The following is a 17751-nucleotide window of genomic DNA, read 5'->3' as shown; positions in this document are numbered from 1 at the left end:
GTGTCTGTGCGTGTGTAAGGTCATAGATTTATCGACTGTGAGGCCAGAGTGGGCCACAGGGATCTTGTGCTGCGCGCTCCTGTATGGCATAGCGCAAAGAACATGACACCCCACCCCCCAACGCTACATCTGCCACAGATGTCGACTTTGCACAGACCTCATAGAAGGAACTGCAGCCTGGACTGAGACTTCAAATGCTGGTGAATCCACCACACTCCTATATAAAGATGGTTGGAACAGTTTTGCTTTGAGAATCAGTTCTTTTTGGGCTACTTCTCTTTTTTCCCTGGCTGGCGATTATAGCGGGAGAGCACAAGGTACAAGCTTAGCTAAGTTCAGTGACTTGAAAGTACGTAGGTCAGCCACGCGTGACTGGGATGGGAATAAGGTGAGAAAATAACCCCCGAATGCCAGACTCCCCAGGGAGATAGTGTGTCTTGGCCGTGCCTCTGATCAGCAGGTACGTTTCAGTCTCTGCTCCTTTGTCTGTCATGCTAGCTGATTTTGTTACCTGCTTTAGGGGCTTAGAGCCCTTTGCAGATCCTAGATGGGGACTGTAGCCCTGGAAGTGCAGTGGCGGGGTGGAGGGTACTTGGCCTGGCTCAGACCAGAGGAGAGCTGCTTGTATTTCAGGGACAGCACCCGTCTTGACAGCTGATGGTTTGTGTCTTAGGGCATGGCCGCACGGATGACGACTGTGGGGATGACCGAACCCGCCATCGGGACAGTCACTTCCTGGCGGGGCGTTTGGAGCGAGACCAGGAGAAGGTGCTCAGGTGAGGCTCTGCGGGTTGCTCCTTCCGGCGTGGACTGGGCTGTGTTGCTGAGCACGCGGAGATGGACCTCGTGATTCAGGCTTGCGTGACTGGCCGTGTACCCTCTTGAGTGAAGTCACAGATTTTGCCAGGAGCGCGGCAGGCCTGTGCATGTGGCTGAGCAAGCACTTCTGGGAACAGTAGCCTGGCAGCTGGCCCTAGGCTCAGCAGGCAGCATTGCACTTTAATGCCCCAAGGGTGAAGATCAGGCCTTGGGAGAGGGCTGGGAACTGGGAGTGGGGAGTCGGGGGCAAAGAATGCATTCAAACCTGCTGACATTGTGCACAGGTGTGTGTGTGTCCCCATAGCTCCCGGCATCTGCAAACAAGACAACCCTTTCCAACGCCCCCACAAACTGCAGGAGACCCTGGCACATGACCCAGAGCTGGTCCAAATGAGAAGCCACGTGGAGAGAGACAGCTTTGGGTTGGCAGAGGAACAGGATCAATATGGGAATGCAAACTGGGCCTTCTGTTAACCTCCCTCTTCATTCTCAGGGGCCTGTGGTGACTGCATGAGTCCTCCTGGTCTGTCTTCGCGTCTCCCAGCTGCACTTTGATTCTTTGGGGGGTGGGTCTGGTAATCTTCCTTCCCCAGTGCTGTGGTTCATTGCCAGTCAACAGCCCTTGTGCGCTGTATCTTTAGCCACAACACGCCCAGCGCCTACCCTGGCTCTGACTCTTCTGCCTTTGCCCTCCAATAACCAGAGAAAGCAAAGAACTGGCAGACTATGCCCGACTGCATCCATCCAGCTGTGCCGCAAACGGTTTGAACTCCAACCTCATGGTGACTGGGGGGCCAGCCCTGACCGGCTCCGGGCGCTGGTCGGCCGACCCGGCTTCGCATTTGGCAGCTCACCCGTGGCTCCCCAGGACTGGCAGCCCTTCCATGTGGCTAGCTGGCCATCCCTATGGTGAGTCCTTCTGGGAGGGGGAGGGTGGCTCCATGCCCTTGACTTTTCCGCAAGAATAAAAGAGGAACAAGATGACTATGACTAACCATAGTGATCAGTGGCACCTCCCTGATTTCTTGAAAAGGGAGGTTTCTTGAAAGCAGCTGCTCTGCAAATAACCTGCAGTTTCAAATGCACCGGTGGGTGCTGTCCTTCTGAATCCCTGGGGGCGGCCAGACTTTCCGGTGTCACGTCTCTGTCCCTGTCCCATCATTTGTCACTGTCTGGTGCATGAGTGTCTGCAGGAGCCCGCATTGATTGACTGACCTGAGTGTTGATGATGATTCTCCTTCTAGGACTTGGCCACCCATCCTTGCATCAAGGCATGACTCCAGGTTTCCCCCCTGCCGTTGGGGGTGCTCTCTCTTCTGCCTACCAGTTCGCCAGGGATCCTCAGTCTGGGCAGCTTGTCGTGATTCCCAGCGAGCACCTGCCACACTTTGGTAAGCCCGCAGAGATGATTCAGGGCTCCTGTCTGGAAGGAAAACAACACAGAGTTCAGTGGAGATGAACAAGGGAAGAAGTCTGCCCAGGCTGGCAGACCAGGCGTGTATGCGTACAGTACCTAGAAAGAGAGACTGGAGCTTAGAACCTTCCCTCGAGGTTCAAATGGTCGACATCTGTCCGGAAGGCGCTCCTGGACTAGAACCTCCCTGTACTGAGGTTTGAAGGATAAAATTCTCAGGCAGGGAGTGTTTGTGTTGAGGTGGGGTGGGGGTGGAGAAGCCGTGTGGCATTGAGAGGCAGTGTGGAGGGTGGTTCTCAAGCCGTTCTGTGGAGAACTTTGGAAAAGTCTCATAGATCATCTCCTTTCCCAGCCTGATAGTTTCCTATCCTTGGGTCTGGTCCATTCTGTGACCCAGCAGGATGGGCTCTGCAGGCTGATGCAGACCTGGGGACCATAGGGTAATGGAAATGTAGGGCTGCAGGGGACCTCAAGAGGTCATCTAGTCCATCTCTCTGTGCTGAGGCAGGATCCAGACAGATGTTTGTCCAGCCAGTCTTAAAATCCTCCAGTAATGGGGATTCCCCAGTCTCGCTTGATAAGAGACTGAGAACTGCGGGAAATGCCTGTCTCAGAAGCTGAGGCAGAGCTGGGGAAAGATTTACCACCAGCGCTGCTTCTAAGGGGTGGTGGTTTGGCTGGGAGCAGGGCCTTGCCATAGCTTTGGAACAGGACTGTTGACCTGTCCTGTGCTAACAGCCAGGTTGGGATTCCGCTGTCTGCGTTTCCAATTATTTCAGCAGTTGCAAATACGTTACACCCCGTTCTTCAACTACAGCCCTCGCTTCCTTATCTCTTGTAGAGCCCTGTGTGTCGTGGGGCCTGGCTGTCTGAGACAATGTAGTTGAAGTCAGCTGGGGCATCAAAACTAGATTGAACTGCAAGTGTGATGGAGCCTTCAAGACTCGGAGGTTCAACTGTGGCTCTTCCATTCCCCCACTAGTCAGACACAGACTAGGTCTGTTGGCTTTTCTGGCATGGACAAGGCCCTACCGTTGGGTATTGCCTACATCTGTTGGGGTGAAGGGGAGAGTATGTGTGGGGAAAGCTGGGGAGTTGAAGAAGGGGAGGTACTTGTATTTATGTGTGAACTATTATATTAATCCCTGTGCACTCCCAGGAGAGGGCACTACCGAAATCTACAGCTAATATTTCATAGAATCATAGAATCCTAGGGCTGGAAGGGACCTAAGGAGGTCACTGAGTCCAGGCCCCTGCCCAAAGCAGGACCAAACCCAACTAAATCATCCCAGCCAAGACTTTGTCAAGCCAGGACTTAAAAACCTCTAGGGATGGAGATTCCACCACCTCTCTAGGTAACACATTCCAGTGCTTCACCGCCTTCCTGGTGAACTAAATTTTCCTAATACTCAGCGTAGACCTCCTTCTCTGTAACTTCAGACCATTTCTCCTTGTTCTGCCATCTGTTACTACTGCCTCTGTCCATCCGCTTTAGAGCCACCCTTCAGGAAGTTGAAGGCTCCTGTCAAATCGCCTCTTACTCATCTGCAAACTAAATAAGGCCAAATTCCTCAGCTTCTCCTCGTTGGTCATGTTCTGCAGCCCCCTAATCATTTTGATTGCCCTCCACTGAGCCCTCTCCAATGCATTCCCATCCTTACTCTACTGGGGGCCCAAAACTGGACATAGGTCTCTAGCTGTGGCCACACCAGTGCCAAATAAAGGGGAGTAATAACTTCTCTAGATCTGCTGGAAATGCTCCTCGTAATGCACCTCAATATGCCGTTAGCCTTCTTGGCTACAAGGACACTATTGACTCATATGCAGCATCCCATCTACTGTAGTCCTCTAGTACTTTCATGGCACCAGTCAGTCCCCAGGCTGTAACGATACTTGGGATTCCTCCATGTACCTCTGCAGCTGTTCCCATGCACGTGGGTTCTGCCCGTTTTAACAGCCAGGTTGTGATTGCCTTTGTGTCTTCCCTTGTTCCCTAGCTGAACTGATGGACCGGACGCCTCCCCTCTGGCCTGCGATGTACCCTCCTACGAGAAGCACCCTCCAGCATGCTCACCAGCTCCAACTGCTCTCTCACCAGCAACTGCTTCGGCAGCATGAGTTGTACATCCTGCAGCAGCAAGCTGCCCATGCTATGGAGCTCCAGAGGAATGCGCAGCTGGTGGTACGTTCTAAAGGCTGTGGCCAGGAAAGGGAGCCCCTTGTTTTGAGGCAGGCCAACTTCAAAGTCAGTGTTCCTGGTTGGGGTGACCAGATGTCCCAGTTGTATAGGGACAGTCCCAATATCTGAGGCTTTGTCTTACGCAGACGCTTATTTCCCCTGCCCCCTTCCTGATTTTTCACACTTGCTGTCTGGTCACCCTCTTCCCGGGAGAGCAAACATCAGCGACCTGCCTGCTTTGTGTGTGTGTCCCCAGCATTCAGAGGGAGTGATTTCCTTTGTAATTCCCAGGCCCTAAGGAAGCCTCATGTTCTGGGGGCATTTGGCATGTTTTAAAGAGCCAAGCTTGGATTTTGGACATCCTTGAAGGTGGAGGTGTTTGGCTGCAGTTTTGGGTTGGAGCCATGTAAGCTGGGGTCAGCTCACCTGCCAGTACAACTTCCAGAAGTTACACAACTTCTGTTGTCATAATCTTACAAAACAAGTCAGTGTTGGCTCAACTTCTTTCCTGAGACCCTGGGCCCTATATTGCCAACCCCGGGTGTCCAAAAGCCACAAGACAGGCCCCAGAAATCGTAAGATTGGCTTACAAGTTTTGAGATTTTTATTAAAAATACGTTTGGGGGCTTTTTGAGTTGCCTCCCCGTTTCTGAATTTTTCAGATGCATGTTTTCCATTGTCACAAAGGTCATGATAAAAATCACAAAAGTGGGCTGCAACCACCGCCTGGCCTCCGCTGAAACCTCTTCAGTTTAAGCATTTATCTCTGCCCCCTGCAGGGTTTTCCTGCCTGCCCTTCTACCCACTTCTTGCAGAGAACCATTCCCAGCTCTTGGTCTCGCATCTCCATCTTTGAGGGCATGTCTACACTACAGAGTTATTCCAGAATAGTTTATTCTGGAGTTATTATTCCAAAATAAGCTATTCTGGAATAATGCATCCAAGCTACAGAGAAGCCCCAAAATAAACAAAACTTATTCCAAAATAATGTATCTGCACAAAATAGAGCCCCATTCAGATTAGAGCCCCAGGAAGCACTGTTTCCCAGGGTTCTAATCGAAAACACTATGCCTACACAGCAGCTTTATTTCAAAATAAGGTATTCCAGAAGATCTTGTTTTGAAATAGCCCCTCTTCCATGTCTACACAGCCCCTATTTCGAAATAGGTGCTATTCCTTATGGAATGAGATTTACCAAATTTGGAATAAGTCATCTTCAAAATAGCAGCTGCATTGTGTAGATGCTTGCAGTGTTATTTCAAAATAACTTTGCTGTGTAGATGCACCTTGACTGTGCGGGCTCCATTTCTAGGAAGTCCTGCTTCTGGTCTCGTTTAGTCATGTTGGACCTTTTTGTTTTGGTGATTTTATCCCGATGCCTGAAGAAACATCTTTCTCTGATGCCTTCCTCTGCTTTTTGCAACAGGAAAGGTTAAAAGCAAATGAGCAACGAGCAGACATGGACGAGAAGGTTACTAAACGAAGCCTGGACAATACAAAATCAGGCCTTTCCTCATCCACCTCAGGGCTGCTGCACCGAAAGCCACCTGTTCTGTCTCCAAGCACCTCCACATCCTACAGCAAGGCTGTGAGTCCACCTCCTCTGTCTCCCAGGGCCTCGCCCGTGTCTGTGCTCAAAGCTGAGGTTATCCAAAAGATGGAGGAGCCACCTACACAGCCAGCTTATTCTTATCCGGCCACCCCCAGCTCCCACCCTTCCAGCCCGCCCCCTGCCTCTCCACCCCCTGCCCCTGCCATCCCTCCAAAAGAAGAGCTGCCTGAGAATGTGGAGAAGAAAGACTTGGAGCTGGAAAAAGAAGCTACCAGCCCTTTCCAGGCTTTGTTCCCAGGTAAGAGCCCTGCTTTGGAAGAGCGCCCTTCTCTTTGTGCCTGGCTCCCTTTTGTTCCTTCTCTCCTTGCTTCTTTCCTGCCTCCAACCCTCCCGCAAGAGAAGAGCAGGTGCAGGGTCTTTTTAGAGGAAGGCTAATGCGCAAGGATTCATCAGCCCCTGGCAAGCGTGGTACTAGGACACAGTGGGGAAGCCTGGAGCCCCAGTTCTGTATCTTGCACTCCCGTCCTACCTTGGGAAGGGTTTGCTCCTCAACGCTGATGTCTGTTGGGGGAGCAGTGTGGAAGAGCCCAGCTTTGACGGAATAGAGGCTGAAGTCTCCTCTCAACTCAGGAGTGGGTTGGGAGAACCTTTTGGTCTTGCATCCTTGGCAGAGGGTGACATCCTGGGCAGGTGGCAACTCCAATAAGCAACAGCCACCGAGAAGGGATGGGGTTGGCGAGGGTGAAGCTGAGTAATTGAGAACCTGCCCTTATGGGATGAGCCCCACTGGCCTCAGTCACTGTGGCTCATGTTCCTTTGGGTCTCTTGCAGAGATTCCACCAGGATATCCATTCCAGTCCCTTCCTGCCTCCTTTGGAAGACATTATCCCTACCTCCTTCAGCCCACTGCAGCCTCTGATGCTGACGGCCTGGCTCCCGATGTCCCACTGCCTGCAGAAGGGTCTGAGCACATGGAGCTTTCTCCAGAGGTCAAACCCATCCGTTTGTCTCCATCCAAAATGCTAGAGCCCATTCAGGCTGTGGCAGAAGAGGACTCCTTGGAGGACCGGGTGAAAACAGAGGTGGAACTGGATGAAAGCCAGGGAGCTATCTGCGAGCAGGACATAGAGGCTCTGAACACAGCCACCTCTAGTGCTGTCCCAGGACAGAATGTAGAGAGTTGCAACCTCCTATTGCACCAAGATGAAGCTCTGAGAGCTCTGGAGCAGGAGCAAGAAGCTCTGCAGAACTGTCACCAAGCGTATCAGGTCGCAGCCTGCCCTGCAGAGTCAGAGGCCGTGGCTGAAGCTGGGAATGGGATGGAAACCTGTTCCGTACGCATGGACTACGAGGACTCCCTCATGCACCCACAGAGTGAACAACCTGGGCTGGACCTGGCACCCCAGGGAGAGGAGCCTTCTCTACCCATGGAACTGCAGAGCAGCGACCTGCCCCAGGGCGGAGAGTTTCCTGTTCTGCCTTTGGATGAGAGGGGGCAGGGAGCAGAGCTCCCCGCATATGCAGATGAGGCGGTAGCCTGTCAAATCCCAGATCTGGACATCAAGCCAGAAGACCCACTGGCTGGCATGAATGCCTTAGTGGCGGCCTCAGAGCTGCCTCAGGCTTGTTCCTTGTTGACAACTGGCAATAGCCTAACGCAAGCCCGGGTGAACCTGGAGATGTCGCCCGGCCTGTCCCTGGAGCACTCCTTCCTGCAGGGGATCACTCTGCTGAGTGAGATAGCAGAGCTGGAACTGGAGAAGAGGAAGCAGGAAATTCAAAGTGAGTTGGGAACGTGTCCTGCCTGCCCTCCCCAGACAGAGCCTGGTGACCTGAGTGTGCCAGAGCAGCTAGTGCTGCCTACCTGGGTCTGTAATGCACAGAATCCCCTCTGGGTGGGTGTGTGATGTACGCCTATCCTCAGCCTGCACTGGGGCATCATGCCCTGCAGCTCCGCAGCGCTCCTGGCATGCGTTTCCTTTATTGCCGCTGCTCTGGACTGCGTGGGACTAGAGTCCTCCTGCGAGAGGCTGAGGTGTGGCTGGTTTCTGGGCTGTCCTTCCCTGTGTCTGCCCAGGTTCCAGTGTGGAGACTTAAATGGTACAGGTTTGACCTCTGTGGTCTGGGCTTCCTGTGTTCAGCAACATCTGGAGCACTCACAGGAAAAAGTCAGGCCCTGCACTCAGCAGCTCCTCCACCGCCCTCCCAGCGGCGGGGCTCCCCTTCCCACGAGCTACCCCTGGGCCCTGCTTGGTCAATACTGGCCTCTGTTGCTGCCAGAGTGAGGCATTACAGCTGCTGGCAGCAGATGAGCCAGCACCGATCTCCCCTAGCCTGGCAGGTTCCCTGGTTTGGACCGAGTAGGTCCTGAGGGTGCTGGACCAGGGAGACGCAATCTGTATAAGTGTGAGATGCACCTTCCACATTCACACTTTCAGTGCTGCCAGGTTCACATCCTTTTGGCAGAAGAGGATTCTGCAGCTGAGAACGACTCTGGTTGCAAAAGGATTCCTGTGGCTCCTGAGAGGATCTTGCCTCCCAGTAGCTTCTGAATTGTAGGGCAATGGAACCACCCCACAGCTGGAAGTCTTCTCAGTTCCCTGCGTGTGGGTTGTGACATGCTAGAGCTCAGGTGTAGGGGCAGTGAAGCAGCTGAAGAAGAGCTAGGTCAAAGAAGAGGCAGCTGGTCTCTTTGAAGCCTATGGAAGATGGGCTCTTGCCCTTGCTGACTGACGGCTAAATCCTTACTTTTCTCCTAAGCAGGTCCAGAGAGCTGCCTGGTCCGACCGACGCTGGAGAGCTTGTTGGCTGCCAGTACCCATGTGCTAATGGAGGTTCTGTCCACCCCTTTTCTGGATAGTCTGAAAACCATCCGGCTGCCTCGAGAACTGAACCCCAACAAAAAGTACAGCTGGATGCAAAAAAAGGATGAACCTGTGAGTAGCTCTTCTGTTGCTGAACTAGACAGGGTGCTGTGAACCCACCTAAGGGTATGTCTACACTACCGAGAAGATACAAACTGGTCAGGGTCGATCTTCTGGCATTTGATTTTGTGCGCCTAGTGGAGACATGCAGAACTGAACTATCCGGGGGTGGCAGCCAACCCTCGTGCTCCTTGATATCGCAAGGAGTAAGGGAGGTTAACGGGAGAAACTCTCCCGTCTACCTCCCTCTGTGTGGACAGCCAGGTAAGTCAATTCTAGCTATGCAATTGCCATAGCTAGAATTGCAGATCTGCAGTCGACTTAACTCCCTTGTGTAGACCAAGATGAAGTGTTGCTCCGCCCACTCTTAATCATTCATATAACGCATTTCCCTAGCGGTGGCGTTCTCCTTCTTAGTTGGGCAAAACTAAACCTGCCCCTCCTGCTCTCCCCCAGCCCTCCCAGGTTTGTAACCGAATAAGAGTCAGCGTGGTATGATTTCATTTTGCTCCTTGTTTGTGTGTCAGCATCACTGCTCTCAGCAGGGAGAGACACAGCTTGGGAGACAGTCTTTGTAATACGGTCCCAGCAGGAAAAGCTCTTCTGCAGTGCCTTTGGCTGCGGGGACAAGCAAAGACGGTGGCAGCCTCCCGCTCCTTGGAGATGGAATTGCAGGTTCTTTAGCACTGGGAGGGTTAGAGTTAGAGGCAAATACCCCAGGACATTTCCCCAGCAGACATGAGCTGCCTGGTTAAAGGTTGACTGGGGTTTGAGCTGTGATTAAATCTGACACGGAAGAGAAGGATCTTTGGTTTATCCAGCCCTCTGGCCTTCTCACTTCAGAATCAAAGAAAACAGAGGTTGTCACTGGTGGCTCAGTGTCTCCTAGCTAGATGGGAGCCTTCCCATGTCAGGCTGAACCTCCAGCAGCAAGTAAGAAATTGCTGAATATGTAGGAATCTCCACACTCCTGCCTAACTAGCAAATCCCACCCCAGCTTGGGAGGCTTTCACTTTAGGGTGGCTTTCCTGAAGTCACTTGTTTGTCTGCTCTGAGACATTATTATTATTATTGTTATTATTGTTATTATTATTATTATTATGTTAAACCACAAACAAACCTGTCTATTTTTAATAATCAGCTGGTTTGGAATGACAGTAAAGCTGCATCCTGGAGGGGTGGCAGGCACCAATGTTCTTTCTTATTTTTTCCATCTGAGAGGACAGAATAAATTTTCTTGTGTGCACCAAGGCATGTGTGGATGTGCACCACCAACAGAAATACGCACTGCTGGCTGTGGGCATTCTGCTTATCAGCTTGGCAGCACCTGAATCTCTCCTGACCCACCAGCCAAATGCTCAGTTTACAGGGGAGACACTAGAAAGCACCCCTCCTTTTAGGCCCTAGCACCTTTGCTACCAAAGAAGAAGAGGAGGTGGATGCAGCTCGGTTTAGTTGACCCTTATTCGGTTATTTTTGGATCACCCAGTGAGCCAAAGTCTAGGTCATCATGAGAATCTGCTGAGCGATGGTGACCTCTTGCTGCTAGGGGGCTTGCCAAACTGTCTCTGTGGGGCTTGCAGCTCCGACTCACCTGGAGAATAGCAATTTCACCATGGTCCCCCCATGATAGCGGCGCTCTGTACTCCCCAGTAACTTGGACAGCCAGCTGGCTTGTTAACACTCCCTTCCTCCAAGGCTAGTACGTAGCCTCTGTTTGAGAGATGACTGTCCTGCCAGGAGTAACATGAGGTCGGTCTCTTCCCTTCTGCAGATAATTGGCCGCGGGCTTTCTAAAGGGTTTCACCACTGGGACCTCTTGGCCCCTGCTGAGCAGTGGGATTGGGGAGCAATAACACACGGGTTCTAGACTTGTGGCTGGCATCAGCAACCCCTTTCCTGCTCACCGTCTCTGCCCGTCTTGCCTTCCCACCCAGCTGTATTCCATCAAGTCTGCCATTGAGAACATGGACGCCATGGAGCTGGACTACAGGATGAGGCTGGCAGAGCTGCAGCGGCGCTACAAGGAGAAGCAGCGAGAGCTGGTGAAGCTGCAGCGACGCAGAGACTCTGAGTAAGTCACAAAGGTTGCACTGTGCTTGGGCCAAGCAACAGCTCTGCCTCCAGGTCCAGGAGATCATTGGCTCTTCCCCGCCTCCCCTCCAACAATGCATCCGCCAGAGCTTTGCAGACCGCTTCTAGGCTAGCACCAGGGCAACCCCGCGGCCTGATGAATGCAACTGGGCACGGTTGGCGTCTCGGGCGACCCCGTTAGGGAACCTTGGCTTCCAGGGCTCGGCTTAGAGGTTTGGTGCCAGACAAGGGCTCCGGGTTGGCTTTTGGTGGTTTAATTGATTGCCTGTGATTTTGCTCCTGCCCGGGCTAACGGTCAAGCGTGTGGTTTTTTTAAAGGGAAAAGCATGACGAGAAAAGTAGAAGCTTGGCACGAAGAGGCCCTGGAAGGCCCAGGAAGAGGAAGCATGGATCGAGCGCTCTGTCGCCCCCTAAGGAGAGAGGGAAGAGTGACAGCAAGAGCGGAAAGTAAGGCTGGAACGCGGGGGAAGATGGGTTGTCGCATCCCGTCCTGCTGGGGACGGCCTCCCGAAGGCAGCGGGGTCCCTGTGTGGCGGTCGGTGCGCTGGCCGGGTGCGGCTGTGGCATTGCGGTTAGAAGCGTGTGTCCAGCTGACAGCCTCAGGTGGCCTGGGCATGTTGCTGGAGCTGGAGGACCGGTGTGGGCGGTAGCTTGTCGGGTGGCGCCGAGCAAGCAGGTGATGGAACGGTTCCATGGAATTCTGAGCCGGGGGAAGAGCGTGTAGAGCTGAACGGGAGCTGCTGCTCGAGGCAGGGGCTGTCTTTGGACTTGTTCTGTGCAGGGGCTGGCGCACTGCGGCCCTCCGCTGCCATCCAGTGAATGTCCAGCCATAGTGATGCTAATGAGTTTGAATCTGCGTGACTTCCGTTGTGCGGCGTGCGCCTCCTGAGGCTTTTCTATGCTTCTGCCACCGTCTGTGTCCCTTTGTCAGTGGGAAACGGTCTAGCTGGGGCACTCTCTTTCCTGTTGTCAGCACCACCCTCTCCTGTGGTGCCCACTCTTTGCAAGCCCAGCACGTTTATTTGGACACCGCGCGCAAAGCCCCTTGGCCATGACATTTCCCTGCCACACCTGTTCTCACTGGCTGACCAGGGCAGCTGGGTGCAGATCGGCTTCCCAAGCTCTGCCTTGTCTTCAGAGGACATTTTCAAAGGCTCACAGGGGAGGATGGAGCCTAACTTCCATTGGCCTTGACCTGCCTCAGCATGCCTTTGAAAATCTGCCTGCTGAGTATCTTGCTTCTGTGCCTCAGTGGTTCGAAAGGCTTGGGGTGTCCCCGTTGTCTGAAGTTTCCTTGTGCATGCATTTCCTTTGGGTCTGGTGGGCCTGCGAAGCGGAGCCATGCACGCCCGTGCTCTGGCTAGCCTGAGCCGGTGGAGTGGCTTTGGCTTGGTTTTGGTTGGGAGTTAGCAGGGGAAGTGAGGCGGAGAAAAGGTGGCTGTTGGGACTGGGAGCCCTGTGGGGTCAGAGATTTCACAGATGTGGAATCCACAGGGTTAGTATGAAGGCGGCAGGTGGGGTTTGCGTCTTCCTCGTTAGGTGGAAATTAGCAGTGATGGGAATGGGGAGCTGCAGGGTAGTTGAATGTTGGCTTGGCAGCGGCTCTGTAACCACTGACTCACTTCTCCATTTCCATTCATCATCTAACTGCTGAAACCAGAGAGGGAGCACTGAGATGGGTCCTCTTGGCTGACCTACGCTCTCCCCCGCTTCTTCCTCTCTAGAGCTTGGAAAGATACGGAAGAATCAAACTGCTCTATTAGAAAGGGACAGTCTAGTTCAGTGTTTCCCAACTGGTGCACCGTGGAAGTGAAAATAAGGGCTCCGTGAGAAAATTTCATTACAATATCATTTTAGGATTTAAAAAATAATTATCAATATTTAAGCATTTATTAATTTTATCGAAAACATTTTCGTTTGTGTTTGCCTTGGGTAAGTGTCCCTGTGTAATGCCGGCTTAGCCAGAGATGGGGACGACAAGGTTACTACTCAGCGCTGTGCGTGTAGTCAGTGGTGTGATGGATGCCTGTTTTATGCCACAGTAAATCCCCATACTCACCCTATTAAATCTATTAAATTAAATGTGCTTTTTGTTTTTAAATATGTGCAATTAAACTGAGTGTTGAGCTCCTGACCTTGTTTAGCATTTGTTTATTATTATCCTTACTTCTTTGTGGTCTGCTTTTCAGCTCCATACGTAAGACTATTATTAGGGGTTCCACAAAATTCTTTCAGGTTTCAAAGGGTTCCGTGGCCAAATGAAATTGGGAAACACTGGTCTAGTGGAAGTGATTAACTATTCTGTGTGCTAGTTAGTCTCTGTGCCTGAGCCGCTCTTACTTTTTATCTCTGCTTTGCTGTCTACTCCTTGCTGAAATGCTCATCTCCTAGACTCTGGAAAGCCAGCAGATCAGTCTGCATGTAGCTACAGGTTGAAGCTTCTCTCATTCAGCAACAGACCGAATACGGAATAATAGCCACATGACCATTTACCATGGCTGTGGCCAAGTTTCCCGAGGTCCCATAAAGTTTGCTTAAAGCCGTCAGTCCTGGCTCTCAGTGTTCTGTGCTATAACTTACCCCTGAATGTCTTCTAAGAGCCCAGTAAGCAGAGCACGTGTTGGTAACGTGTTAGACCATATCGAATTCCTGTGGTTCAGCAAATGGTCTTGTTTGTCACTGGTCAGGTCGCAAGGATGCCAGATTGGCGAATTCAACCTGTAGTACAACACTTTCAATTCCTGAGAAATGGGAGTCTCCTTAGGTCTGAGGAATCTTAAAATTAGATGTGGGAGAAGATCTAAGTGCTTGCGTCATCCGTTCTTCCCCTCCTTGTCCTAACCAGAGCAGATGATTCTCTACAGCTTTTTTTCATGTGTGTTTCCCAGCCCAGCGAGGAGGTTCCACCTCATCACAGACACACGGATCTCAGGCTTGTGCTGAGAGTCAAGAGAACTCACAGGGAGTTCGTTGGCATTTCTGTTAGAAGAGCCGTTGGGCCGGATTGTCAGCTCGCATAGGTCGATGTAGCTCCGTTGAAGCCCAGTGCATTTACCCCAGCTGAGGCTTTAGCCCCAGGCGGCCTGTGAGGGCGGAGCTGACCTCACTTCGGTGTTTGCTAGTGATTCGCAAGGGGCGGAAGGGAGATCTCAATGACGAGTCCTTTGCTTGGCTTGCAGACTGAGCAAGTCCTTGCTGCTGTCGGAAGACTCCGAGACTGGCGAAGGGGTGAAGAAGAGGCACAAAGGGGCCCACCCTGAGGAAGACGAGGATGCAGAGAGCAGCGGTGGGAAAATGAAAGGGAGGAACCAAAGCTGGGATGAGCATGACGCAGCATTGAGCTTTTCCAGTGAGGTCAGTACTCCTGTGGCGTGTGTGGGGCTGTCACGCCAAAGGTAGTGTCAGCCCAGTCTAGTGGGTAGAGCACTGGCATGGGGTTCTGGAGACCTGTGTGTGGTGGCATCTGTTTCTGGCTCTGCTACTGCTTTGTTGTGTGACATTGGGGATTTCACTTCACCTCCCTGGGCTTCCATTCCCCTTCCCACCCTTTGCCCATATAGACTGGATGCCTTTGTGGGACTGACTCTTTCTGACTATGTATGTGCACCTCGCACACAGGTCTCAGTCTCAGCTGAGGCTTGTTAGGAGCTCTTTTATCAATAATAAATGTATGCACCACTGTCCAGGTGCTGGAGACAGAAACTACCTAGCCAGTTTCGAAGCACCATTCTTTCTGTTCCCGGTGGAGTGATGTGGTCCCCAAGGCTGAATGCAAAATGCATTATAGAGAGTCAGCAGAACATCGCTACTGCGCTGTTACTTTCATTAGTACTGCTGTTAATCAACTAGATTGAAAAATCTTTCGATGTAGCCAAGAAATACTGATGTGGTCAAAATATAACTGCATCATGAGACTTGTGAGAGTTGGTGTTTTCTGAAAGCCCACAGTCCTGGAGTCAAGTGATGGCCTGTTGTTTTTTAAAAAATAAGTAAGTTTCTGGCCTAGTGAAATAGTTTTAATTCATGCCCTGAGCGTACCCTGAAGGCAAATCTAAAGAACCCAAAATGTATTGATTCAAAATTAAGAAGGCAAACAAAAAGAACCTGATATATATTTTAAATAAACCCTCATGATTTTGGCATGGTGGGTACCAACTACCGCAGGGCAAATCATATAGGTTATGTCTACATTAACCCAAAACTTCGAAATGGCTGTGCAAATGGCCATTTCAAAGATTACTAATGAAGCGCTGAAATATATATTCAGCGCCTCATTAGCATGCGGGCAGCCGCGGCACTTCGAAATCGCCATGGCTCGCTGCTGTGCGGCTTGTCCAGATGGGGGTCCTTTTTGAAAGGACCCCACCAACTTCGAACTTCTGCTGTTAGGAATAAGGGGATTTCGAAATTGGTGGGGTCCTTTCGAAAAGGGGCCACCATTTGTACGAGCTGCATGGCAGTGAGCCACAGCAGTTTCAAAGTGCCATGGCCGCCCACATGCTAATCAAGTGCTGAATATGTATTTCAGTGCTTCATTAGTAATCTTCAAAATGTCTATTTGCGTGGCCATTTCGAAGTTTTGGGCTAGTGTAGACGCGGCCATAGTTTCTGTACCAGCCTGTGTGTGGCACATGCCCATGAACTATCCTTGGAACATTACCCCTGAAAAGACTGTTTAATGGAAGGAGAGAACAGAGGCCAGTGATGATAAAAAAGGGGTTAAGTCATTGCTTCATAAGCCTTATTCTTTTGGAGCTCCCAGTGAGCCAAAGTCTGGCTTATCATGAGAATGAAGGCTCAGGGGTATTCCTATGTGGCCATTCTGTCTCCTTGCTCTGCAGCTGAAGATCAAGAAGAAGAAGGTGGCGTCAGATCAGGAGCAGCTGGCGAGCAAGTTGGACAAGGCCCTGTCCCTGACCAAACAGGACAAGCTCAAATCCCCCTTCAAGTTTGCAGACTGTTCTGGAGGGAAACAGAAAACCAGTGAAAGCAGCAGCAGATACCTGTCCCCCGGTGAGCACCTGCCAGGCAAGGACGAGAAGAGAAATCTAGCCAAGAGCCTGAGCCTGGTGCTGAAAAGCGCCAAGGAAGGTAAAAACAAAATGGCTGTGAAAATGAAGAAGATGGAGGTGGGGTTAAAAGTCAAAGGTCAGCTGAAGGTTTCCCATTCACCAGCAATTTCGGAAGTTAGCAGCTACTCGTATAGTAAGTAACTCCTGGTTTCTCTCTCTGTATGGTGAATATTTGTTGGGTTTTGTGGGAGCAACAGCATCTTGGGTCAACTGGAGATGGATTTAATTTTGTGTTCTGGTGGGAAAGGTCACCTCCTTGCTGGCTAACGGTAGAAGTGACCAGATGGATCCTTGGGGCGTGGTCTCAGTGAGTTGGCATTGTGGTGGGTAGAGTGAGGGGGACAGGGTGCTGTTCTTTCCAAAGGCAGTGAACACTGAGAGTGTTGGATATTCCGTCTCTCTAGGGTTCTGCTGACTTTACAAAGCAGGTTTTTAAAATACATTGTCCCCATCTAGCACTGTGGCCTGTCTTCAATCCTGAATGTTCCTCTCCCTTCCAGCTACACCTGCCACTTCCCCCTGCTTTCTTTTCTGTTATGCCCACTCCATTCATCTGCAAGACCAGCTTTCAGGGTCCCTGGTTTGACTAGTAGTTGACTTTTCATCTTCTTCTTAGGGGGGTTGTGTAGGACTGATCTTAGGCATATGCTAAAGAGACAGCCATCAAAGGCAGCACATAGAAGAGGTTGCTGGGATAGCCCTGAGAATGTTGTGGTCGTTAACAAACCTGTCCTTGACCTTCCCTTCTGGCCATTTGATGTCTGCTCTCCTCATAAACACATTTCCCTGTTTCTGCATAGTTGTCTGCTCCAGGCATCACCGGGTCTCTTTTGTACTCCCAAATATTTTATGTTGTTTGCAGCTTCCCTCTTTTGGAAGCTGTGCTGCAGCTGGGGCACAAAATTCTGGTTTTGTGAATAAAGCTTTCTGATACCTGCAACTAAGGGGCACCTTTTTGGAGGAGAAAGGCCACAGACTGGCAAGGAAGCTGCGTTTGTGGGAGAAAGAGGAGAAAGAACAAGAAAATGCTTGGAGAAGGAGGGCCTCGTTAATTCATTGCTGAGGGGATAAATGCAGCTGTGGCTGGCCTTGGGCATATGTGAACAGCGTTCTGGGCTCATGCCCAGGTGTTGCTGCCCAAAGGGGACAGGATCCTGTCCACTACAAGAGCGGAACTAACCTAGCCACTAGGGCTTCGCAAATCCTTTCCTCTCAAGTCATTTCCAGGCAATGACTTCACATATATCCAAATCCTGTGTTAAAACCCTCGCAGGGTTGAATGTGCATGACGAAGGTATGTCCCCGTACGCCAATAGCTAGAGATCCCACCATTGGAGAAGGAGAGTCTAATAAATCTCTCATCAAATAAACGTGTTAGGTAAAATTGGCTGTTGAAGTGCAAAGTGAAGGGGTAGCTGTTATAGCTTCCAGAAGGGAAAGCATTGTGTAGCTTTCTGCTGGCAAGGACACACTGTCTGCTGAGCAGCTTGTTTTCTCTGAAACATCTTACTAAACCAGGAATGTCCCAGGGGCTCTCCCAAATCAAGTGGAATGAGTTGATGAAAGGTGGGGTTTGGACAGAGGGTATTGTTATGTCTTTGGAGTTTGGCTGCGTGCCTGGAGACGTTAGGCAGATACTCTGCTCTCCTTGCATCTGTGCTGAATACCTCAATTCCCTCCCCTGGAATAATAAACCA

The 17751-nt window shown here is 51.3% G+C and overlaps 1 protein-coding gene across 2 annotated transcripts in view; it reads left to right on the top strand.

The window, feature by feature from the left end:
- TNRC18 (trinucleotide repeat containing 18) overlaps positions 1-17751 on the top strand; it is a 92164-nt gene that overhangs the window by 43048 nt on the left and 31365 nt on the right. Inside the window, exons 4-14 of one of the 2 annotated variants that reach the window (XM_075010896.1) lie at positions 674-776; positions 1523-1728; positions 2064-2210; positions 4231-4415; positions 5839-6262; positions 6796-7746; positions 8725-8900; positions 10826-10962; positions 11301-11429; positions 14162-14336; positions 15824-16187. In XM_075010896.1, coding sequence (XP_074866997.1) covers positions 674-776; positions 1523-1728; positions 2064-2210; positions 4231-4415; positions 5839-6262; positions 6796-7746; positions 8725-8900; positions 10826-10962; positions 11301-11429; positions 14162-14336; positions 15824-16187 — 2997 coding nt within the window. The remainder of the gene's footprint in view (positions 1-673; positions 777-1522; positions 1729-2063; positions 2211-4230; positions 4416-5838; positions 6263-6795; positions 7747-8724; positions 8901-10825; positions 10963-11300; positions 11430-14161; positions 14337-15823; positions 16188-17751) is intronic. The other variant, XM_075010895.1, reaches the window with a different exon arrangement.

Source organism: Carettochelys insculpta, chromosome 16 (assembly GCF_033958435.1).
Source record: "Carettochelys insculpta isolate YL-2023 chromosome 16, ASM3395843v1, whole genome shotgun sequence".
NCBI classification, from domain to species: domain Eukaryota; kingdom Metazoa; phylum Chordata; order Testudines; family Carettochelyidae; genus Carettochelys; species Carettochelys insculpta.
This window is presented reverse-complemented; position numbering and strand designations above follow the sequence as displayed.